The 24,554-nt window shown below is 54.6% G+C and overlaps 1 protein-coding gene across 1 annotated transcript in view; it reads left to right on the forward strand.

Annotated features, from left to right (window-relative positions):
* LOC133042249 (maestro heat-like repeat family member 5) overlaps positions 1-24,554 on the forward strand; it is a 65,378-nt gene extending 40,824 nt beyond the window's left edge. The window contains 13 exon segments of the mRNA XM_061122782.1: positions 1,995-2,144; positions 3,030-3,184; positions 13,013-13,172; positions 14,371-14,552; positions 18,713-18,856; positions 19,300-19,414; positions 20,124-20,267; positions 21,186-21,365; positions 22,789-22,944; positions 23,510-23,632; positions 23,731-23,833; positions 24,149-24,223; positions 24,457-24,554. Coding sequence (XP_060978765.1) covers positions 1,995-2,144; positions 3,030-3,184; positions 13,013-13,172; positions 14,371-14,552; positions 18,713-18,856; positions 19,300-19,414; positions 20,124-20,267; positions 21,186-21,365; positions 22,789-22,944; positions 23,510-23,632; positions 23,731-23,833; positions 24,149-24,223; positions 24,457-24,554 — 1,785 coding nt within the window.

Consider the following 24,554-nt stretch of genomic DNA (forward strand, 5'->3'; position numbering starts at 1 on the left):
CATCACCACTACCATCAACATCACCACCACCATCACCACCACCATCACCATCACCACCATCACCAACACCACCACCATAACCATCACTAATAGCATCACCATCACCACGACCACCACCACCATCACCACCACCACCATCACCACCATCACTAACAGCACCACCAACAGCATTACCATCACCACCACCATGACTAACACTACCACCACACCACCATAACCACAGAACCACCATTACTGCCACCTCCAGCTCACATTTTATTCACGCCCTGGACTAAAATAAGATACTCACAAGTCCTTAGCAAACCTGAGATTGTAGTATTCTGGGATTCTGAGTGTCTAACCATCGTTCCAGATTAAATTTCTTCAAAAACACTCTAATGCTAGAACTTTAACCAAAACTTACCATTTTAGCAAATGATTTTAAATGCAATCTTAAAATAAATGATCTAACCAGATTTATATAGTAGTCTAATATTCTAACACAAAAAGTTACTTTTAGCTACAAATATGCCAGTATGCAGGTCAAGAAGCAACAGTTAGAACTGGACATGGAACAACAGACTGGTTCCAAATTGGGAAAGGAGTCCATCAAGGCTGTATATTGTCACCTTTCTTATTTAACTTATATGCAGAGTACATCATGTGAAATGCCAGACTAGATGAAGCATAATCTGGAATCAAGATTGCAGGGAGAAATATCAATAATGATATGCAGATGACACCACCCTTATGGCAGAAAGTGAAGAGGAACTAAAGAGCCTCTTGGTGAAAGTGAAAGAGGAGAGTGAAAAAGTTGGCTTAAAGTTCAACATTCAAAAAATGAAGATCATGGCATCCAGTCCTATCACTTCATGGCAAATAGATGGGGAAACAATGGAAATAGTGACAGACTTTATTTTCTTGGGCTCCAAAGTCACTGCAGATGGTGATTGCAGCCATGAAATTAAAAGATGCTTGCTCCTTGGAAGAAAAGCTATGACAAACCTAGATAGCATACTAAAAAGCAGAGACATTACTTTACTGACAAAGGTCCGTATAGTCAAAGCTATGGTTTTTCCAGTAGTCGTGTATGGATGTGAGAGTTGGTCTATAAAGAAAGCTGAGGGCTGAATAATTAATGCTTTTGAACTGTGAAGAAGACTTTGAGAGTCCTTGAACAGCAAGAAGATCAAACCAATCAATCTTAAAGGAAATCAGTCCTGAATATTCATTGGAAGGACTGATGCTGAAGCTTCAAGACTTTGGCCACATGATGTGAAAAACTGACTCACTAGAAAAGACCCTGATGCTGGGAAAGATTGAGGGCAGGAGGAGAAGTGGACGACAGAGGATGAGATATTTGGATGGCATCACCGACTCAATGGACGTGAATTTAAGCAAGCTCTGGGAGTTAGTGATGGACAGGGAAGCCTGGCGTGGTGCAGTCCATGGGGTCACAAAGAGTCAAACACTACTGAGGGACTGAACTGAACTGAACAAATATGCCATTAAAGTTATCCTCCCCTCCTAATCAACAACTGGTAAACTAACATTCTCACAAACATTTTACCAAAATTTTAGAACAGTAAGATTCTGTTAATAATAAATAGTCTAACATTCATATATTTTTATATCTGATGTACATGCAAACACCCTAACACACTTTCAGACATCTCAACAAATACCCTGACATGCCCAGGAACATTTTACCATCTGACCATCTTCGCAAGCATTGGCGTGTTCGGTCAGCCTTCCCAAGTATGACTCCACCAACAGCATTCCGTCTTCCTTTGGTTATCAGTTGCCCCTGGGCTGTGGCTGGCTCAGAGAGACATGCGGGAGAGCACACTGCAATATGGGAGCACTTGGGACCCCAGAGGTGTGGGGCTCGGGCGTCTGGCGGTGCTTAGAGACTTGGGGAGCCTGGAGCGTTGAGTCAGGGTATGAGCGCAGCCAAGCAGGAGGGTGCCCAGTGCCGTGGACCATGGTGACAGCCCTCCCTCCCACCGCTACAGGATATCATGAAGCATCTCACGATGGCAGAGCTGACTGACCTCATCTGGACGGCCGTCAACGGCCTGGGCTCCACCAGCCCCTTCCGCGTGCAGGCAGCCGCCGACATGCTGCTCACTGCCATCCAGGAGCATGGGGCCAAGCTGGAGACTGTGAGGGCAGTGGGGCTCCGCGGAGGGCCCACTAGGGCGGGGCAGGGGGCAGGGGGGCGGGCTCAGCATCAGCACCCAGGGGTTAGGGCCTCGGGGCCCAGGCAGCATCCCCAAGCTTGGGCCTGAGGGGGCGACCCAGACCCCCCCCTCTGATGGGTTCCAGTGAGTGAGTGAATGCAGGACAGAATGGCCCACCCAGGTGTCCCAGGGTTCGCTGGGTCTGGGGCAGACATGGGCTGATGGAGCAGGGATGGGATGGGAGTGGGGGGAGGAAGGCGCAGCCCAGACCCTCCAGGAGCTCTGAATCTGACTCCAGACTGATGAGGAGGGGCAGCGCAGGCCCCTGGGGGGACCGCCAGATAGAGGATGACTGATGCCTCAGGGGGGTGCTCTTGGAGCCAGGCATGAATGGATGAATAATGAGACCCGAAAGTGGAAGGGGAGGGGCCTGCCAGACATCAGAGCAGCAGGTACCAAAGTGATGACCAGGACACGATGTCATCTGAACGTAAGGCAGACACCCTGTCCCCCCAACCCCAAGACAGGGGCTAGAGGCTCTAGCCCCTGGGTGTGTCTGAACCTTCAGCGATTGGGCAATGTTTAGACAGACTTGGACGACCCCAAATGCTGTGCAGATGTTGCTTGTCCCCCTATCTGCCCGAGGGTCCCCTTCTGACTCATGCCCAGGGCAAAGAAGAGCCTCCCCATCAGACCTCCCTCTTAGAGCCCCCAGGGCAGGGCTGTGCTTCCCCCTCAGGAGAGCAGCTACCTGAAGGGGCTCCACGCCCACTGGGCAGCTCCTCCCTCCCCGTTCAGGCCCCCCGAGGCGGGGCCTGGCCCCCTGCCCAGACCAGCCCTCTCCCCATACTCTTCCCCCCTGCACAGGTTGCCACCCTGGGCCAGGCCATCCACCTGCAGCTCTGCTCCGTCCGCATCCCCCAGGCCAAGGAAAATGCCCTGCAGGCCATCACCCTTCTGGCCCGGAACCACACCTCCGAGCTGGTGGCCACCTTCCTGGACTTCTCCATCTCCCTGGACAGGTGCCCAGCCCTCCTTCCCTCCCCGCCCCACTGTCCACCGTCCATCCTCCCCCAGGCAGAGGGCACCCTGCTCTGCCCTCCTGCTTGCCCACTAACGGCCACAGGGCTGGGAGTCCAGAGGGAGCACTGCCCTGTTCATTTACTGTGCACCTCCCGGGGCCAGCCCTGGGGAGGCACCACACACCATCCCTTCTCTCGGTGACCCCATAAAACGCCCCGCCCAGTCACCACCACCCATCACCTGGTGGAGAGGGGCCCGGGATCCTGGGTGCTCCCGGCAAGACCGCTGTCAACACCAAACCCCCCATCCTTCCTGCTCCTCAGGGACCCTCCCCCTCCCCCCGCCCCCCAGTGGCACTGCAGTCCCCAGGCCCCTGAGCCTGGAGACAGTACTTTATCTCTAAAATCCCAGTTCTGAATCCCAGGTCTTCAGTCTATATCATCTGCTTACCCAGCCACCACGCACCTGCCCTGGGTCACTCCCGGAACCTTGAGGTTGTAGCTCCTGGTCGCCGACACCCTCTCACTCACTCCCGCTGCCTTGATCTTGGGGATGCCAGCATCTTTTGCTCGCCCTGATGCCTCAACACCTGGACCTCCTCTCCCATCTCCCTCAGCCGGCCCCTCCCACAGTCATAGCCTCAGCTCAGTCACCTTCGGTTTCAAGCAACTGTCCCCTACCCTGACCCCCTGCCGCCTCACTCCGTCTGGTACCCACCCCCGACCAGTGAGCCTCTGCCCTCCGGGACCTCCACATTTGCTACCTTGCTCACCTCCTCACGGCCCCTCCCCTGTCCTCACCTGCCTCCTTGCCAGCATAGAACCTGCCTTTCGATGTCAGAGTAGCTCCCTGCACACACCCCAAGCCCCTTGGCCCCTTTGTCACGCTTAACTTGCAAAACTCAACTGGCTCCATCTACTCCACACCTGCACCTGTGCAGCCAAGTGCAGGAAAGAGCCGCCCTCTAAATCCCCAGCCACACACCACCACGGAGCCCACAGCGTGGCCCAGAAACCACATTTCCCCACCCTCCCCTCTCCTCCGTCCTCAACACCTCTGTCCCCGCCTCACACTCAGCCACCGGCCTTGCTTCCATTCCCCTGAAAAATCGTAAGCCACCAGAAGAGAACTCTCACAAGCTCCCAGAACCCAGGACCTGTTTCCAGGAAGATTTCTAATTTTCATATGGAAGGGACTTTTTGTTTTTATTATCAATGTCTAGTTTTATTGCATTGTGATCAGAGAATGTCATCAAATATTTCTGGTTTATGTAATTTACTTATCTTTTAAACAATTTTTGTGAATATTCTATGGGCACTTGAAAGGGTGTTTCTTTTTTTTTTTTTCCTGTTATCAGGTTTAGGACTTGCTATAAAGATTTACTTTATTGATTCTGTTGTTTAGGTCTTCTACCTCCTTGTGTCTATTTGATCTGTCTTGTACTGAGAGTGGTGTGTTAAAGTTTCCTATTATTAATACGTTTCTATCTATGTATCCTTCCATCTCCTGTGGTTTTTATTAATACTTCATAAGGTTGTCATGTTATTTGGTGTATACATATTCATAAGTGTTATATCTTCTTTATGGATCGTGACTTTCAGCATTAAAAAGTGCCCTGCCTTGTCACATTTAATGCTTGAAGGACTTGAATTCCATTTTGTTATCAGAATCACGTCCCCCACTTTCCCATTTTTCCCCATTTGCCCAGTATTCATTTGTCTGTGCTTTCATTTAACCTTTCAGAATCCATTTGTTTTAGGTGTCATCATACATATAGCACGTAGTTCGGTCTTGACCTATGATCAAATTGAAAATCTTTTGATTTTAATAGATGAGTTAAGTCCGTTCACATTTATTGATATGACATTTATTGATGTGTCAAATCTCAGTTCTGTCATAATATTTTGTAATCGCATGTGTTTTATTTGCTACATGTTTTTCTGAGATGTGTATTCTTTGATCTTTGGCTGTTTTTTTTTATTTAGCAAGAGTTGTATTTTTATCCTAATTGTTACCTTTGTACTCCTAACCTATTTTAGTGTCCTTAGTCCCTTGTTTTCTTATTTAACTTTTTAACATCTGGTTTACCCATTTTTACTGATATCCTTAAACTCCCACCCATGCCCGGGTAACAACCAGTGAGATTATTCATCCCTGTCCATCTGTGTTTTCATTTGCACAGTTCTTTGTCAAAATTTGCACTCTACTCCTCCCACGTTGGTTTTTAGTGAGTACACACGCTCACCCTAAGTCCCTTTGCCAAAGATTTTAGGTCATCCCGTAGCTTGACAAAGTTAATGCTCTGACAGTTTCCTCAAGAAGGCTCATGGATTCAGAATGCCCTAGCTTATTTTATGTTGAAAGTTGTTTACTTGAAAGGTGGCTTGATTGAATATAAAATCCTTGGTTCACACTTTCTTTTATTAAGTTTTTTGGTTTTTTTTTTTTTTTTGGCCACACCATGCAGAATGCAGGATCCTAGTTCCCCAACCAAGGATTGAACCCAAGCGCCCTGCGTTGGAGCATGGAGTCTTAACCACTGGACTGCCCAGGAGTCTCTAATTTTTTAAAGTGCTGCTCAGCTGTTGCTTTGCTTTGTTTTTGAAAAGCCTCATGACAGTTGTTTTGTTTTGTTTTGTTGTTTTTGTAAGTTATCTTTTGGCCTGGAGACTTTGGAAATTGTTTTCTTTATCTTTGAAATTCAACAATTTTACTAAGAAATGTCTAGATTAGACCATTCTGTGTTCATTTTCCCAGGTACCTGTTAAGTCTTTTGAGTATGTAGATTTAAGTCTCTAACATTTCTAGAAAGTTCTCTAGGTTGTAATTATTCTCTTCCAGTTTATTGAGACATAATTGGACATACAGCACTGGGTAAGTTTAAGGTAGACAGGATAATGATTTGACATACATATATCATGAAATGATTACCACAATAATTTAGTGAACATTCATCATCTCGTATAGATACAAAACAAAAGAAATAGAAAAATTATGTTTCCTTGTGATGAGAGCTCTTAGATTTCCTTTCTCCGTAACTTCCACACATAACATGCAGCGGTGTTAATTAATCATGTTGTATGTTGCACCCCTAGTCTTCTTATCTTATAACTGGAAGTCCTTTTGACCACCTTCATCTGATTCCCCCATCCCCACCCCTCGCCTCTGGCAGCCACAAGTCTGGTCTGTCTTTCTATGAGTTTGTTTGTTTGAAAGTATAACTGACCTGCGACACTGTGCTAGTTCCCGATGCACAGCATGGTGATTCAGTTTCTATACATTTCCAAATGCTGTCCGCACACAGGCATTGCATTATCACTAACTGAATTCCCCATGCTGCATATCTCATCCCCATGACTTACTTATTTTGTAACTGAAAGTTTGTACCTTAGTGTGCCTCGCCCTCTTCTCTCTTGGTAATAAGTTTAAATATTGGTTCTGTCCCATTGCTTTTTTCCTTTTTCAGAAACTCCAGAGATTCAAATGCTGTTCTTTCTTCACCTGTCTTCCATTTCTACTACTTTCTCTGTGACCCTTAGTGCTTCTCTTAAATTCATCTTTATTGTCTTGGTGGTCTCTCTACTCTTCATCAATGTTCCTTCCTAAATTTTCACTTGAGTCTTATCTCTCTTGAGCACCTTATAATTTTTTTTCACTTCTGAGTTCAGTCAACTCTTTTTTTCCCTTTCTTACTAGAGGGTGTTTCTTGGTCCTTTTTGAATTTATAATTCAAGGTGGTTTTTCATGTCTTTAAATGCTTGCTTGAGTATATTTACCTGCAGGAGAGGTGTTTTCTTACACTTTTTTTCTGCATCATGATTGTTTATCAGGGGAGGAATTTTCTTATTGGATCTGTGTTTTCTGTTTTCAAGGGAAGGGTTGCAATAACTCTGTGAATCTATTAATTTTTCTCCTGTTTATATACAACACTATTGGAGTGTTTTGTAGGATTTCAAATTCAATGGCACCCTCTTCTGTCAGCATAGCAAAGGCCAGATAACTTCGCAGATTTTTAGTTTTGGTGGCAGGTGAGAGGGCCGTGTATCCTCCACTCTCGGGGGTGCCCTTCTTCTCGTGCAGGTCCTTGAATTTTTCCTATTTCACACCTTTACCTTTCACTAACCAATTTCAAAGGGTGCGTCTTTCTTTTCTGCCCTTTCTTTCCTCCCCAAAGCTGTGTGTCTTGAAGGCTGCCCTCCCAGATGAGCGTCCTTTTCGGTCCCTTTCCTGGGATCCATGCTCTGATTTACTTGCTCTCCTTCTTTTTGTTGTTTGATATTCTCAGGCTTAAGATGGACCTCGTCTCCCTGAAGATGATTTAGATCAGCTCCGAGCCCTGTTAGCAGCTCCCGTCCCCTCTCCTCTCTAGGGTTTCTCCAGCCTGCCTTTATCTGCTGCAGAGCTTTGTGGAGGAGCAGGGGTGGTTGAGAGAACGAGACATTGCAGGCTGGGCTGGCGTAGCTCTCTCCCGCTTGCAGTATCTCTCAAGGCACACTGTGGCATGGTGTAGCTTTACTCTTCTTCTTGCTGGATTGTTTCTCAAGGACATTTTGAGAGGTGAGGGGACCCCGGCAGCCACCGTTGTCCTCAGCTGCTCAGGTCTATAGATCAGTTTTACCCATACTGGAATTTATATCTGGTTTCCTCAGTGCTAAGAAGCACATTTTTCATACGTCAACATCTATGCAGTGGGAGCACATTTTACACTGATGCCGCCTTTACCTGGGCTGGCGGGGGTGGAGGGGTTCTCAGTCACCTGGGTGCACTCTCAGCCAGAGACCAGTGCAAATTTTGAAGTCCCTGCTGGAGGGTTTTGGGGGGCCCACACTGGTGGTGTGAATTCAGAGCCCTGTGTGGGTTTTGTGGCTCAGATTCTCAGGCGCACCCTCTTCTTCCCTTCACAGGCTGAGTGAGCACCGGGTCTTCTTGTTATTTCTTCTTGCCGGACAGACATTTTATCTTCTCTTGTTTTATCCTATTTACCTTGGGGTACACACAGCCCATGGGGTCCAGCCTTTATGATGGGGTCCTTATTAGACTCCCATCTTGGATTGCTGTCCTTTCTCAGGAGCACGTGAAATAATGGTGGCATGTCCTAAAAGTATCAACAGAATTGTGTGATTTGTGCCCTTCTAGTATTCCACTGTTGTCTGGTTTCCGCCCCCGCCCCCCCCGCAACATTTTGTGTTTAAGATTCATCCCGTTATGTTACCTATAGCTGGAGTTCACTCACTCTGAGTTGCCGTATCATGTCCCATCTTGGTAAACACCAGCTCCCCTTGTCAGCGTGGACGGACGTCTGAGTTTGGGTCTGTGCCTAACACTGCTGTGACGCTGCACATGCGTGTGTCCTGAGACACACCCACACTCAGCTTCCTTGTGCAGGCATGTCGCTCACCTAACATGATGTGAAATACTCCCGACATGCTTAGACCACCTCTCACACCCACAGTACTTTTATGTATGTGGTTCCTGTTACTCCATGTCTTCACTGACACTTAACATCAACCTTTTAGTCAACCATCAAAATTTTAGTCAATCTGGTGTGTGGTATTAATCATATTTCCATGTTAACTTTCATTTTGCTGATTAAATAATGAGGTTGTACATCTTTTCATGCAATTTTTGGCCATTGGGGCATCTTCTTTGGGATGCCTGTTCAAGTATCCTACAGATTTTTCTGTTGGGTTGTCCCTCTTTTTCTTATCAACTTCTAGGAATTCTTTATATAATCTGGATACAAGGTCTCTGTTGATTATTATATTACATATCTTCTCCACTTTTCAGCTTTCCTGTCTCTCCATCACTAGATCCTTTCATGAAGAGGAGTTCCCAGGTCCATCATTTATTCTCAGATGTTACCTTATAGAAGTCCTAGAGTGTGGGAACTTCCCTGGCGGTCCAGTGGTTAAGACTGCTCTCCCAGTTCAGGGGGCCCTCAACCCCTCTTTGAGGAACTAACATCCCACACATCACATGGCACCGGCCAAAAAAGCACCCCAGACTTTGCCTTTCTCATTCAGCCCTCCGACTGCCCAACTGAGGGCCGTGTGCCGGGCCCTGCCTTCAGGCTCTCTGCCTGGCACTGCTGTCTGTGCCGGGCCAGCACCCAAGGTTCTCATTCCTACAGCTTTAGAACGATTCACCTCCCCGATCCAGAAAGCTCCCCCTCCTCCTCCTCCTGCAAGGCTGTCCTGGCCACTCGTGGCCCTTTGCCTTTCTCCGTAAACTTTAGAATCATCGCCTAGCTTCCTCGTTTTCTTTTTCCCCGTTCACCCTTGGGCGACTGGTTTTATTGGATTGGCCCTCAGAGCTGGACTGGGAGTAACCCTTGCTTGGTCACTCTCACCCACCCTGGCTCTAGGCGTGGCCTGCTTTCTTTAATTTAGTTCTTTACTCAGAACAGGGATTCTTCTCGGTAATCGAATGCGCACCTGGGAGGCCCTTGTCTGGACGAAAGCCAGGGCCCTGGTTATGAACTGCACCTAAGGACCAGGCTGCCCACCCTCACTGGCTCCATCCCCTGCTCACCCACCCAAGGGTCTCCATTCTTTTCCTTTCATTTTATATAGTGTGTTTGCATCCAAACATATTCTTAAAACATTTTAGTTGCAGTTTCTCTAATTTATATAAAGAACATCACGATGCATATAGTCTTCGAAGACTTTTTTCACTGGCCTTTTTTCACTAATGTAGATTTTTAGGTCTAAATTCTCTATTCTAACCTAAATCTAGTAACACCAGTTCTTCTTTCTTTAAGATTGTATTGTATGTCTCTTTCCACTTTTTTTTTAATAGACTGTTTTTGGAGCTGTTTTAGATTTACAGAAAAATTAAGCAGAAGTTGCAAAGTTCCCATCTACTTCCCTCTCCTGCCAGGCTCTTTTCTTGGTAACGTCTTGCCTCAGTATGGTAGGCATATTATACTTGATGAACCATTACTGATATATTAACAAGTCTATAGTTTACATTACAGTCCACTCTTGGGGGTGTACATTCTATGGGACAAGTGTGCAGTGACAGGTATTGACTATTATAGTATCAAACAGAGCAGATCTGTGGCCCCAAGCCCCCTGTGCGCTATCTGTTCATCCCTCCCTCCCTCCAAACCCCTGGCAACCTCTGATCTTTTGACTGTCTCCATGGTTTTTCCTATTCCAGAATGTCATAGAGCTGGAATCATCCTGTGTAGCCTTTTTAGGTTAGCTTCTGTCACTTTCTGATAAGCTTTCAGGTTCTTGTATGTCTTCATGTCAACCACTCTCGCCCCCAGGAACTCTTTCTTTCTTATTTCTTTTTTGTTGGGGGTGGGGGTGTGAAATGATCCCCACAGTAAGTCTAGTCAGCAGTCATCATCATTCCTAGTTACAGATCGTCATTCCTAGTTGCAGATCTTTGTCCTTGTGACGAGAACTTGTAAAATGGCAAAAGTTGGAAATATGCAATACAGTATTAGCAGTTACGGTCGCCCTGCACTATGTTACATCCCTGTGACTTATTTATGTCGTAACTGGAAGTTTCTGCCTTTTGATCCTCTTCCCCCATTTCGCCTACCTCCGACTCCTCACCTCTAGCAACCCCCAACCTGTTCTCTGTAGAGAGGAGCTTGTGTTTTGTTTCTTTGGGCTGGATTTTGGTTTCATTTAGATTCCATGTATAAGCAAGATCATGTGGTATTTGTCTTCCTCTCTCTGATTTATTTCACTGAACATAATACCTTCAAGGCCGATACATGTTATCTCAATTGGCAAGCTTTCCTTCTTTCTTATGGCTGAATGAGATTTCATTTTACACATACACACACACACATAGGGCTTCCCAGGTGGCTCAGTGGTAAAGAATCTGCCTGTCAATGCAGGAGACGTGGGTTTGATCCCTGGTCAGCAAAGATCCCCTGGAGAAGGAAATAGCAACCCTCTCCGGTATTATTGCCTGGGAAATCCCATGGCAGAGGAGCTTGGCAGGCTACAGTCCAGGGGGTTACAAAAGAGTTGGACACGACTTAGCAACTAAACAACCACAGCATGTGTGTGTCTGTTGATGGGCAATTATGTCTTTTCCGTATCTTGGCAATTATAAATAATGCTGCTATGAACATGGGGGCTCACATATCTTTTCAAATTAGTGTTTTCATATTCTTCATATAAAGTCCCATAAGTGAGACCATGTGGTGGTCCGATTTTTAGTGTTTTGATGAATCTTCATACTGTGTTCCATAATGGCTGTACCAATTTACATTTCCACCAATAGAGCATGAGGGTTCTATTTTCTCCACATCCTGGCCAGCACTCACTATTCCCTGTCGATTTGATAACAGGTGTGAGCTGACAGCTCATTGTGGTTTTGACTCCCATCTCTTTGATGATGAGAGACGCAGAGCATCTTTTCATGGACCTGTTGGCCGTCTGTAGACTTTCTTTGGAAAAGTGTCTGTTCAAATCCTCTGCCCATGTTTTAATTGGACGGTGTGGGGAGCTTTTGTTTATTTCTGATATTGAGTTGTGTGTGTTTTCATATGTTTGGATATTAAAACCCCTTTTCGTAAGTATGATTTGCAAATATTTTCTCCCATTCACTGTGTTGCCTTTCATCTCGATGGCTTCCATTGTCGTGCAGAGGCGTTTCAGTCTGATGCAGCCTCGCTTGTTGATTCTTTCTTTTGTTCCCTCTGCTTCTGGTGTCAGATCCAAAGACTGATTGCCAAGACTGATGTCAAGGAGCCTACCGCCTATGTTTACTTCTAGGAGTTACAGTTTCAGGTCTTACATTCAAGTCTTTAATCATTTAGACGTCATTTTTGTATTTGGGGTAAGATAGAGGTCCAGTTTTATTATTTTGCATGAGGCTGCCCAGTTTCCCCAACACCATTTGTTGAAGAGACTGTCCTTTCCCCATTGTATATTCTTGGCTCCTTTGTCGTAAATTAGTTGAGCACGTCTGTGTGGGCTTATTTCTGGGCTGGGAATGCTTCCTTAACGTGGCTTTCAGACCCACACTTGCCTGACCCTCACTACACATCCCCGGCTGCTGCTGCTCAGCCTCCTGGCTGCTTCCTCCCGTCCCCTGACTTCTTAGCTCGGGGATTGCAGGGCTGACCTCAGGCCTCATCTCCACTTACACTCCTCCCCTGATGGTCACACCCCCAGACCAGGTGGAAAGGCCATGGGACTAGACACGCCTGACCTCTGGTTATGAGGCAGGGCCCTGATCAGGGTACACCTGTCTCTAGTCCTCGGTTTCCTCATGCGCAAAATGGGCACAAGGTCTCTGCAAAGCCCTACACACACCAGCGACGGCCCCTAAGTTGGCCCAGGTCAGGCCCCAGGGAGCTGGTGGTCCCCAGCAAACCCAGGCCTAGAAGGAAACGGCCACTGTATGGCAGGCCCTAAAGGCTGAGCAGGAACAGGCCCTGTGAGGAGGCCCAGAGGCAGGAGAGGAGGGAAGGCAGCCAGGTGCTGGAGGTCAAAGGGCAGGGGTCAGAGGGTGACAGCTCTGGGTACCAGCTAGACTTGTCCTGACTGTACTTGGGCACCATGGAGGGTGACAGAGTTGGCCATTGGGATGAGAGGGGCCTGAAAGAGGGAAGACCCCAGAACACGGGCCAGGGCAGCCAGCCCCACCTCTGCTGCAGGCCGCGGGCCGCACACACCGCAGTCCTGGCCCCGGCCCTAGTGCCCCTCCCCCATCTCACCCACCCATCCTGCCAGGGTTCAGCTCGGCACCCTGCTGCAGGCACCTGAGGCCCTGGGCACAGTGGCTGCTGCTGTGACCCAGGCTGGGCTGGCCAGAGTCTCAGCACCACCCTCACGGCCACCCTTTGCCTGCAGCCACACCTTCCGGTTGTGGAGGGCCCTGGGTGCCGAGCAAGCCGTGAGCCACCGGGTGCTGGCCGTGCTGCTGGGCTGGCTGCTGAAGCGGCCCCTGCCTACCAGGATCAGCGGCGGCAGCCCCCAGCCCAAGAAGAAGGCCTACCTGCACTCCCTGGCCGTGAGTCTGCCCCCACCACCCCACGTGCCGGCCCAGCTGCCTGCTCGAGTGTGTTCAGTCACACATGGGTGTGAGGCACCCACTGTGTGTGCCAGGCCCTGGGGAGGGGGAGCCCCATACTCAGCCTGGCCTGGACGAGGTGGCCCAGCTGGGAGCCGACCATACAGGCCCCGGGTCCAGGCCCAGCTCCCCACTTCCCGACCGAGGGCCCTGGACCCCTCCAGCCAGGTGCAGGCAGTGAGGAAGGGCATGGAGAGATTAGTGAACCCCTGCCCCCATAGTTGGGTTCTGGAGGAATCTTAGAGGCTGCCTCCAACGGCTCCCACCCTCCTGTAGGCGTCCATACCCATTCACCAACCCCCAGCTTTCCCCACAAGCCTAGACCCTGCTTGCACAGCCACAAGAGCAGGGGGCTCGTTTCCTAGCGTGCCTCACCTGGGCTGGACGCTGACGGGGCCGCAGCTGTGCCCCAACCCTGTCTGATCCAGGGCTAAGCACCCACTCACACCCCCCAGCCCCCTGAGCAGTGGGCAGAGTCTCCTAAACAAGCTGCCGCCCCCAGCCGAGGGGTGTGATGGCCATACTCGGTGCCCGGGGAAGCCCACCCTGTCTCCATGCCAGCCCTCCATCAGCCCGGCCCCTCAACACCCCCAGACCCGGACCCTCCCTGTCGGAAACCAGACTCAGCATGGGGTCAGCAGGGCCGCCTTCCTGGGTCCCGCCCTCCTCTTGTCGTCCTCCCCACCTTGAGAACATTCTGGACCCAAGGCCCCTCTCCAGGTGTGGGAGGCCCCAGGGCTGCTGTCTGGTAGCTCCCCTTCCAGGACCGTGTATCTCGTCCAGCATTCGTTCTTGGGCACCTGCCATGTGCCAGGGTCTGTGTTGGGGGCATTGCAGGGAGCACAGCCCACGGGGCAGAGGGGCCAGACCCAAGGCAGTGAATGAGGGCGGAGGGCAGAGCGGATGGGGATGGTGGGCCGGAGGACCCACTGCAGGGCCAGCAATGGGAGGGGGCGGGCAGGGAGCATGCAGGGTCCAGAGGGCGGGCCGTGCCCCCAGGAGGTACGTCTCAGGCAGGCTGTGGTCCCGGAGACAGCGGGCAGACACAGGAAGGCGAGGTCGGCTGTGGGTTCTGTGGGAAGGCTGGCGTGCAGGCCCGGCCCCCAGGCCCCCTCAGCGTCCCCTGCCGCCCCTGCAGGCCATGAACACCCTGCACGAGCTGCAGTTCGCCCATGAGTTCAAGCAGGCCATGCAGGAGGCCTTTCCCGAGCTCCTGCTGGCCCTCCTCTCCCAGACGCACTACCTGCTAGAGCTGAACCTGCCCCAGGAGCCCCAGCCCGGCACGGAGGCCCAGGAGACAGCCCTGCTCGGCCCCCAGAGGTAAGGCCGGGCCCCGGAGAGGCAGTGCGTGGGCTCCCCAGGGCTGAGGGACAGAGCTCCACAGCCGGGCAGCCTAGAGCCGCAGGCGGGTATTCTCGCGCAGTGCCAGGGGCTGGCACTCCGGATCCAAGGTTGGCAGAGCCACGCTCCTCTGAAACCTGCAGGGGAGGCTCCTTCCCGCCTCCTGAGTGCTCCTGGCTTGTAGACGCCCCCTCCCATCTCTGCCTCCGTCTTCACTGTGTGCCTCTCTGTCTCAACTGCTCTCTTCTTATGAGGACGTCAGTCCTGGTGAACGAGGGCCACCCTGCTGACCTCATCGTAACTTGATTCCACCTGCAAAGACCCAAATGAGGTTGTGTCCCCAGGTACCCTGTGTCAGGACTTTGCTGGTTTCTGGGGACACAGTTGGATCTCCAATAGGTGTGATTCCAAACACAGCTGCCTCCAGCAGTCAGCCGGGAAGGCAGGTGGGCACCCCGCTTCCTTGTGACTGTGGATGCCTGGCAGCCAAGATGCCCGGTGACAGCTGACCCACGAGGACTCCAGGGGCCCGCATGGCACACCATATCTTACCCAAATGTGGTCCCTGCGGGGATTCTGAGAGACAAATGTTGTCTTTCCCTTTGACGGATGAGGAAACTGAGGCTCAGAGCGGGCCAGAGGCTTCCCCCGAGCCAAACAGAGTGTCCGTGCGTTGCTGACCTAGAGCCCGTAGGATGGCAGGGGTGTCTGCCCAGCGACCACTTGGCCCTGCAGGCAAATGCCCACCAGGGCCTGTTGCACAGAGTGCTTGACCCCGACACCTTTTGACTCTGATGTCGTGGGCAGTTGTCAGCCTCCCCCAAGCCTGCACCCTTGACCAGCGTGGACAGGACTCGTGTGGGAGGGTCCGCGCCCCACCCCTCACTCGGGTGGTAGCACTGGCTGGCCGCCTGGCCTGCCCCCTGCACTAGGGCGCATCTTGAGAAATCCATTAAGCGAGTCTTTAAAAACCGCTGGGGCGACTCTTTTCATCTGTTTGTATTACGATGTGCTTCACACGATTTGTCAGTCTGAACAGCTCTCCCCAAGGCACATCACTGAAAAAAAAATGTCACTTCTCTCATATTGCTTCTGAATTCGAATGTACATGAAGTTCTTTTTTATTCAAATCAACCATGCAAAATGCATGAATCTTCCCTAATAAGCTAATAAAACGTTCTCCTCCCTGAAATAGGAGGGTTAGGAGAAAGCTCTGATGAACCGCCTCCATCCATCAGCTTCCCTCCCCTGCCCCCATGGGGCCAGCCTCCACCTGTTCCTCCCCTGCCCCCCGTTGCTGCCCTCCACCCCAAGTCAGATCAGGCCTCACCTGTGCTTGGAACCCTCCCATCCTCTTCCCCTTCTTTTAACTCCGAGAAGGGCTGAATCCTTCCAGCGGTCCAGTGGCCCTGCATCTGACTCCCCATCACCTCCAGAACCTCATTTCCTGCCACACACCCCTACCCTCCACATGCACCCTCTGCTCAAGCCTCAGTGTCTTCCTACCCTTCCTCAGGCCCCACGCTCCTGCCTCAGGGCCTTTGCACTTGCTGTGCCCTCTTCCTGGGATGTTCTTCCCGACAGCCTCACCTCCTGTGGCTCCCAGCCACCTTCTGTACAACAGCAGTCCTGCTCCCCACTGTTATGTTCTGCCATCTACAGCTGTCGTCTGTGCTCCGTATAATGGAGGCTCTGGGGAGCAGGGATTCTGTCTGTCTCACGCAAGGCTCTCCCCCAGACAGCAAGGGTGTCTGTCATCTCACTGGGGGGCAGGGGCCTTCTGCTCGGACACAGCTGTACCAAGATGCTCCAGCAGCATCGACCCTCCCCTTCCACCTCTCGGGTCTTGGCTTCTCTCTGGGCAGATTCTCCCGAAGAGGAGGGTGGGGGCCCAGCAGCCACAGAATAGACCGGCACCCTAGGCTCAGTCCCTCGGCTTTCATGGGCCCAGCTTAGCCCACACACTCACCCCTGAACCAATCGCCTTGGTCACAGGGGCAGGCGGGGCTCCTGCTAGTCAGGTCTCGGTCCATACCCTCCCTGGAGCTAGGATGGGCCCCCTCCCCCAGAGGACAACTGCAATACTGCTACCATCCCCAGGGGCCCGAGAGTGGGGCAGGCCAATCAGCAGTGAAGCTGGCCAGCTGGCCAGGACGGTGAGGAGGTCTGCAGCCGCTCCCAGGCCTCAGAGGGCGGCCCCGCCCAGGCGGAGCGCTGCAGTCCCCAGTCTGATGCCTGGAGGAGGCAGTGGTACCATCGAGGGAGCCAGGTGCTGAGGAGGAATCTGGGCACAGCTGTTGAGAAGCCCCCTGTCCTGTAGTTGCCCCCGAGAGCGTGGTAGGTAGAGTGGGGGAAGGGGTTGCAGCCATACCTGTGACAGCCATGCAAGACTCAAGGCAGAGTCAGGCTAGTCCTGGACCTCTGAGGCTCCTGGCATCCTGCTGAGCTGGGCTGGCCCCTGGGACCAACAAGCGAGGGTTTGGCTCCACTTCCTGCCGGGGCACAAGCACCCACTCCAGCCCTGACTGCGGGACCCTCCCCTTCCTGTGCATCTCTGATGGACAGAACCCCTTTCTTGTAGAGACATTTCCTGCTTTGGTCAATTCTCAGCCAGCACCTTCTCAAGTTGATGTCCATCCTGCCCTACGAAGGACTTCTCATTCCTCTTGTTTCATCCATTATGGGCTGAGTATCTCATTTCTCCTCATTCCAAAGACATGTCTATCAACCACTTAGAGGTATAAACCAACATATTTCCCTTTTTGCCCTGGCTGCCAGGAAGCTTGCAAATAAAGTTCAGTTCATTTCAGTCACTTAGTCGTTCTGACTCTTTGCAGGCCAGGCTTCCCCGTCCATCACCAACTCCCGGAGCTTGCTCAAACTCATGTCCATGGAGTCAGTGATGCCATCCAACCACCTCATCCTTTCATTCCCCCGCTTCTCCTCCTGCCTTCAATCTTTCCCAGCATCAGGGTGTTTTTCAATGAGTCAGTTCTTCGTATCAGGTGGCCAAAGTATTTGAGCTTCAGCTTCAGCATCAGTCCTTCCAATGAATATTCAGGACTGATTCCCTTTAGGATGGACTGGTTTGATCTCCATGCAGTCCAAGGGACTCTCCAGAGTCTTCTCCTGAGAGTATATAAAGTTACTGTTCAGTAATCTCTCACTGTGGCATGGGGTGCTTCCTTTTGTTTCTCACTTACTGATTAGTCTTTTCAACTTAAAGCTTTAAGTTTAATTCAAAGTTCTTTTATTTAAAATCATATTCGCGGTCCTAGGTTTTGGCAGTTGACAAGTAACAAATCAGCAATGAATAATGACATGCTGCTTGCCACCTGGCTCTGAGATCTAAGATCTCCTCCTTACCCTGCTGTGAGTGCTCCGAGCTGGTCGCTCCATCTCACAGCCTGGGTTTCTTCTTCTGTGGGAGGGGCTGGTCCCTCCCTAGGTGTTAGGAGGGTCAGGAGCAGCAGAGGACTGGGCAGCCTCTATGCTAGGGCGACCCTGGGCGAGCCGCCGACACTCTGGGCCTCAGTTGAGGGCAGAACAGGGCCCTCAGGCAGCACAGTCCCTGACCCGCACGCGGTCCCAACATGCTGCAGTCTGGCACACTCGCTTGAGCCCACGCAAGCACACCGCCAGCAGAACCCGGTTTCCCACATCTTCAGGGTCCTGGCACTCTCTGGGTTCCCGTAATGCCACACCCCCAGCTGCCGTCCCACCCCGTCCACTACCCCTGCATTCTCAGCCCCACATTCAAATGGCACAGTCTGTCAAGGCTCAGTCAGACCCCCTCCACCCTGCAACTTGGGGAACCACTGGCCCCCTGGTATCTCTGCTCCTCTCTCCAGCCCTATCCGCTCAGCCTCCGCCCTGAAAAGCCAGCTGTGGGCATCTCGCACTGACCACGCACCTAACCTATCTGGAGCTTCCCCCTGGAACCACCCCCGCTCCCAGGACAGCCCCTGCCCATCCTACACCCCAACATTTCTGCAGAAGGAGGGCGGCAGCGAGCTGCCCCAGGGAGGCTTGGTGCTGCCAGGCCCGGAGCAGAGACGGAAGCCAGGAGGCACCTTTCCACCCAGGGCAGGTGGGCACTCTCCCCGGGGTTGAGGCTGCCCAGTGACCCCTCTGCTCCCCTGCAGCATGTCGCTGGAGGCACTGAAGAGCCTGCTGTCAACCACCAGGCACTGGCAGGACTTCGCCCACATGGAGCTGCAGGGCGCCTGGGACCTCTTAGCCACCATCCACACCTACCCACAGGGCGTGGGCCTCCTTGCCAGGTAGGGGCGGGGCGGGGCCAGGGGAAGGGGCCCGTCCTGGGTCATCCCTGCCCAGAAAGCTGGGCTACGGACTGCAGCGACCCCCAGGACCTGCCGCGAGCACAGCCCCAAGGACTCACGCGTGTGCACAGAGGGCGCCGGGGCATGGACGGTGCGGGCTCACTGGCACACCCTGGGAGCCTAGAATGCAACGGCCCCCACCTTGGCCGGAGGCTCCTAGGGGACCAGGGCCAGGTCCACTCCCCTGTCCATCCCACGCTTGGCCCACACCTGGCAGCCAGTGGGTGGCCAGTGGGTGCAGAGGGAGCAACAGAAGGTCAGACAGGGGCGTGCCCACTCCGCTCAGCAACACTTCTGGCCGCCGGGCCCCTGGGTTGGGTGGTGGTGGGAAGGCGGACATGGGCTGTCCCATAAGCCCGGCCCGCCCTTCACCCTGTGCCCAGGGCCATGGTGCAGAACCACTGCCGGCAGATCAAGGCACTGACCCTTCATCTGCTGCCCAACCTGCGGAGCCGGGAGGAGAGGGATAGGAAGGCGGCCATCATCATCTTCACAGAGGTGGGGGCCTGGGGGGCCCCTCAGGGACAGCCTGCACCCCATCTCCAGCTGAACCCACCAGGACCTCCCTTGACCAACAGATTCCTCACACCCTGCCTTCCCACTCCCAGCTCCTTGGGGCCCACAGTCAGGGGCTCCTGGTTGGGTCTCCATGTCTCAGGCCCTCTCCACCTGCATCCTGGGGGACTGTCTTCTACTCCCCCAGCCCTGATGTCATGGGGTCCTGCCCCTGGAATGGTGAAGCCGAAAGGGCAATGGCTGGAACCAGACAGGCGCTGGGTGTATCGGGTCCTGGGGCTGAGAGCTGGGCCATGGCCGGACAGAGTGGGGGCCTTTGTCATTTCCATAATGAACTAAGCCTCGTGCGATGCCACACGCCAACCTGTAGTGACATCTGGCTATCCCTCAGGGACTGGGTCTCCAGGTGCTCCATGAGTCAGGCTGTGTTGAGTATGTTGTTCCCAGCTTCGCTGTGTGGCCTCAGACAAGGCCCTTTCCCCTCTGGGCCCGTTTCCCCAGCTATGCACTGAAGGACTGAAGCAGCTTGGCGTTGGGTTTCAAACACTCATTAACCAAGATACCCAGAGCGGGGTCGGTCAGCCACCCTCCCCGAGCCCCAGCCCTGGTCCTAGAGCCCGGCTCCCAGACACAGACGCAGGCCCCCTGCGAGAGGCTGCCAGGCCTGACCCGCCTGCCCGGGGCCCCCCAGTTCCTCTACAGCCCCACCCTGCTGGAGGTGCTCCCCAAAGAGGCCGCCCTGTCCGTGCTGGTTCGAAGCCTCAGGGACCCCAGCCCCGAGATCCGCGTGCTGAGCCTACAGGGCCTAGGGAACATTCTTTTCCACCCAGAGAAGGTAAGCAGGTGCGGGGAGCTGTGACAGACGCCCCATAGAGCAACCGGGCACATGGGGCCGTTGTGTCATTCCCGTTAGAAATCTGCTCTGCTGGCCCAGGCCACAGTCGGACCTGGGTCCCAGCACCCAGGTGGTGCCCAGAGGGTGTTTGTTGCTGTTAAGTGACTCACTGGCTGAAAATAAATCTAATATTGTAGAACCAAACAGAGTTTAGGAACCCAATGAAGTTGCCGAAAACTTGTTTGAAAGTTGCAAAACCAGCCTAGTTTGCACGAGGAGTCCCTGATAAGGCGTTTGACAGTAGGAATCGTTCATTTGCTGACATGTCACTTCCTGACAGTTCATCCAGACAGTTCACATTGCACCTGAGAGGAGCAGAAAGAACTGGCAGAAAATGAACTTAGCTTTTCCTTTTTAATGTAAAACTGGGAAATGGTCACTGCCACTTAGAAGGTCTGGGGTCATCACTGGTGCACCCACCTCCCTGTGACGTGAGATGCCAGTGACTTTAGCGGTGCCCACCCAACCAAATTTGTCTTGTCTGTCCCCCAAGACCCCTCTGACCCCTGGGGAAGCCAGGAATGAGGGCAAAGGCAGGGTAGGGTGGAGGAAGGGAAAGTTGGTCTCCAGGACTTGGTGGGGGGCCCTCTGGCCAGAATGGGGACAGACAGGAAGGACCTGGCAGCTGACTGACATGGGTTAGTGCTCCCCTAACCCCCCAGGGTCTCAGAGAGGGGAAGCCTGTCCCGTCTGTCCACAACTCCCAGGGGACAGAGCAGGGCTGGGAGCACGTCTCCCAGGACGGCAGAGCCAGGGCGAGATGGAGCGGAGTGGGTACAGCGCGGGTGCCCAGGCCTGGATGGGAGTCTGGGAGGGGGCCACAGAGGCACGCTCGGCCCACCGGCGCCCCCCCAACAGGGAAGCCTGCTCCGCGGACAGCTGCCGCCCTTCCTCAAGGGCTTCTTCCAGAGCAGCGAGCCGGTGGTGGTGGTGCGCATCATGGGCACCGTGTCGGAGGCGCTGCACCGCCTGGGCGCGCACATCACGGAGACCCTGGGCCTCCGCGTTGCCATCAACACCCGCGCCTTCTTCGATGATGTGAGTGCACCCGGGAGGGGCGGGCACCCCATCTCGTGCCCCTCCGGCGCCTCCCCCGGCCCTTCCTCGAAGGCCGCTGTCGCCCTGGGGCAGGGAGATGGAGGGGCAGGGCAGCTCCCCGGGTGTGTGGCGTGCGTGGCACAGGTGGGCCGGCCAGGGGCTGCCGCCGGCACTTGTCCTGCACCTTCAGCTGAACGCCACACCTTCAGTCTCAGCCCCACGTGTCCTCACCCTCCTGACTCATCAGCCCCTGTGGATGACAGACTCTCCTTCAGGGGAAGACAGAGGGATAAGCCCGCCCTCCCGAGTCAGCATCCCTGACACGTGGGCTGTCAGGATGCGACCATAGGCACGAGAGAGGAAAGAGTGTAGGTCCCGGAGGGTGGCCCGTGACCCTCCCCAGGAGCCGGCAGCGGGGGGGAGCACAGCCCTGCCCCCGAGCCCTGACTGAGGGGGGAGCCTCATCCCTGCCCCAGAGCCCTGACTGAGGGGGGAGCCTCATCCCTGCCCCAGAGCCCTGACTGAGGGGGAGCCTCATCCCTGCCCCAGAGCCCTGACTGAGGGGGGAGCCTCATCCCTGCCCCAGAGCCCTGACTGAGGGGGGAGCCTCATCCCTGCCCCAGAGCCCTGACTGAGGGGGAGCCTCATCCCTGCCCCAGAGCCCTGACTGAGGGGGGAGCCTCATCCCTGCCCCAGAGCCCTGACTGAGGGGGAGCCTCATCCCTGCCCCAGAGCCCTGACTGAGGGGGAGCCTCATCCCTGCCCCAGAGCCCTGACTGAGGGGGGAGCCTCATCCCTGCCCCAGAGCCCTGACTGAGGGGGAGCCTCATCCCTGCCCCAGAGCCCTGACTGAGGGGGGAGCCTCATCCCTGCCCCAGAGCCCTGACTGAGGGGTAGCCTCATCCCTGCCCCAGAGCCCTGACTGAGGGGGAGCCTCATCCCTGCCCCAGAGCCCTGACTGAGGGGGAGCCTCATCCCTGCCCCAGAGCCCTGACTGAGGGGGGAGCCTCATCCCTGCCCCAGAGCCCTGACTGAGGGGGAGCCTCATCCCTGCCCCCGAGCCCTGACTGAGGGGGAGCCTCATCCCTGCCCCAGAGCCCTGACTGAGGGGGAGCCTCATCCTTGCCCCAGAGCCCTGACTGAGGGGGAGCCTCTTCCCTGCCCCAGAGCCCTGACTGAGGGGGAGCCTCATCCCTGCCCCAGAGCCCTAACTGAGGGGGGAGCCTCATCCTTGCCCCAGAGCCCTGTCTGAGGGGGAGCCTCATCCCTGCCCCAGAGCCCTGTCTGAGGGGGCAGGCTGAGGTCTGTTCCTGGAGCCTGGAGCCCAGATGAAGGGGTCCTGCTGAGGGTACTGGGCCCCACGTCACTCTGGAGTGGAGGGTCCAAGGTGGGTCTGGATGGGCTCCGAGCCTCTGCCTTGCAGGAGCGGGACGGGGTCCGGGCAGCGGCCATGGCACTGTTCGGGGAGCTGGTGGCGTCGGTGACAGGCCAGAAGTTTGGCGGCCTGAGAACCCAGGTGCACCAGAGCATGGTGCCCCTGCTCCTGCACCTGAAGGACCACTGCCCCGCTGTCGTCACGGTCAGTGGTCAGCGACGAGCCTTCGCCTTGGTGGGGCTGGGGACCCACAGTGGGCAGGGGGCTGCCTGAAAGCCAGGGACACCCCCTGGGCCGGCGGGTCCAGCCCCCTCACTGGTTTTCCTGCTCCTCCCCATGTGCACACATGTGCACTCACACATGTGCCCACATGTGGCTGTGAGTCTGTGGTCAGGACACCATCTGTCCTGCTCACTGCTGTGTCTCCAGCGCCAGGCATGTCCTCAGGCGCAGGTGGTTGATTGAACTTGAAATATGGGCTGAGCCCTACGTGTGCCAGCTGCTGCCCCGCACCAGGCCATTAGGAAACGCTCAGCCTTCCTGCAGCTCCCGGCCACTGGGGGGATAAACAAGCAGACAGTTTCCAAGCAGATGGGGACTGAACACTGCCTTCGGTCCGGCGGGGCCGTGCTGCTGGCCAGGGAGGCGGGCGGGCTCAGAGTGCAGCCTGAAGGCAGCGGGAAGGAGCTGGGGCGCCCAGGAGGGCCGTGCCCGCTGCAGCTTCCTTGGCGCCGGCGCCCACGCCCGGCCCTCCCTGCCGTCCCCGCAGCAGGCCAAGTTCGCCTTCTACCGCTGCTCCGTGCTGCTCCAGTGGCGGCTGCCGCACACCCTCTTCTGCACGCTGGCCTGGGAGAAGAGCCTCAGCGCTCGCCACTTCCTCTGGAGCTGCCTGGTGAGGGCCCGCAGTGGGGAGGGGATGGGAGGCTGGCCACCAGGTCCCCGGGGCCGGCCGGCTCTGGCCCCAGCGAGTGACAGAGACACGCTCCCCAGATGAGCCACAGCCAGGACGAGTTCGGCACCTACTGGGCGCAGGCCCTCAGCTACCTGCACAGGCAGCAGCACCACCTCAAGATCTGGGCAGCACTCTTCCTCGGTGAGCGGGGCGGGGGGCCGGGCTCAGGGACCCCCAGGCCTGCCCCGCCTGAGCACCCCGACCCTCACCCTCGCCCATCCTCCACTGTGGCTGGAACATGGGTTCCGCTGGCAAGCGAGGAGAGGGGCGAGTGAGGGGGTCTCGGGGGTCTGTTCTCCGGGCCGGGCCCTTCTGTGTTCTGGCCCTGTCTCCAGCAGTCCCTCACACAGGAGGACTCCTTCCCTATGCCAGGGAGGGGGAGAGGGAGAGAGGGAAGGGGGGAGAGGTTTGGGAGCCCCCTCCCACGGGCCGGCGTGCTCCCCGTCTGTCGCGCAGGTTATACCATCTGCTACTACCCCCAGGCCGTGTCCCAGACGGTCAGTGACATGGACATAAAGCTGCTGGTCTGCAGTAAGGGAACATCCTTACTCCATCCACCCCCATCCGTGTCAGCAGGGAGCATGGGCCCCCAAACACAGCGGGTAGGGTAGGGAAGGGGAGTGCCCAGGCCTGGAAGGCCGAGGAGGCGGGGTCTGGGTGCCCAACTGCCCCCACCCCACGTGGGAAGGAGGGCACTACTCCACCACGGCTGTGGGCAGACAGGGAGTGGAGGGTACCTCTGACTTGTCCCTCCTTTCCTGGAGCTTTTGAGGATCTCAAAAAGAACCCCGAACCCAGCATCCGATACTTCGCCAGCAGGCAGGCCTCCTTCCTTCAGAAGGTGGTAGCCAGACCACAGTGA

The sequence above is a fragment of the Dama dama genome, chromosome 21 (genome assembly GCF_033118175.1).
Source record: "Dama dama isolate Ldn47 chromosome 21, ASM3311817v1, whole genome shotgun sequence".
Taxonomy (NCBI): Eukaryota; Metazoa; Chordata; class Mammalia; order Artiodactyla; family Cervidae; genus Dama; species Dama dama.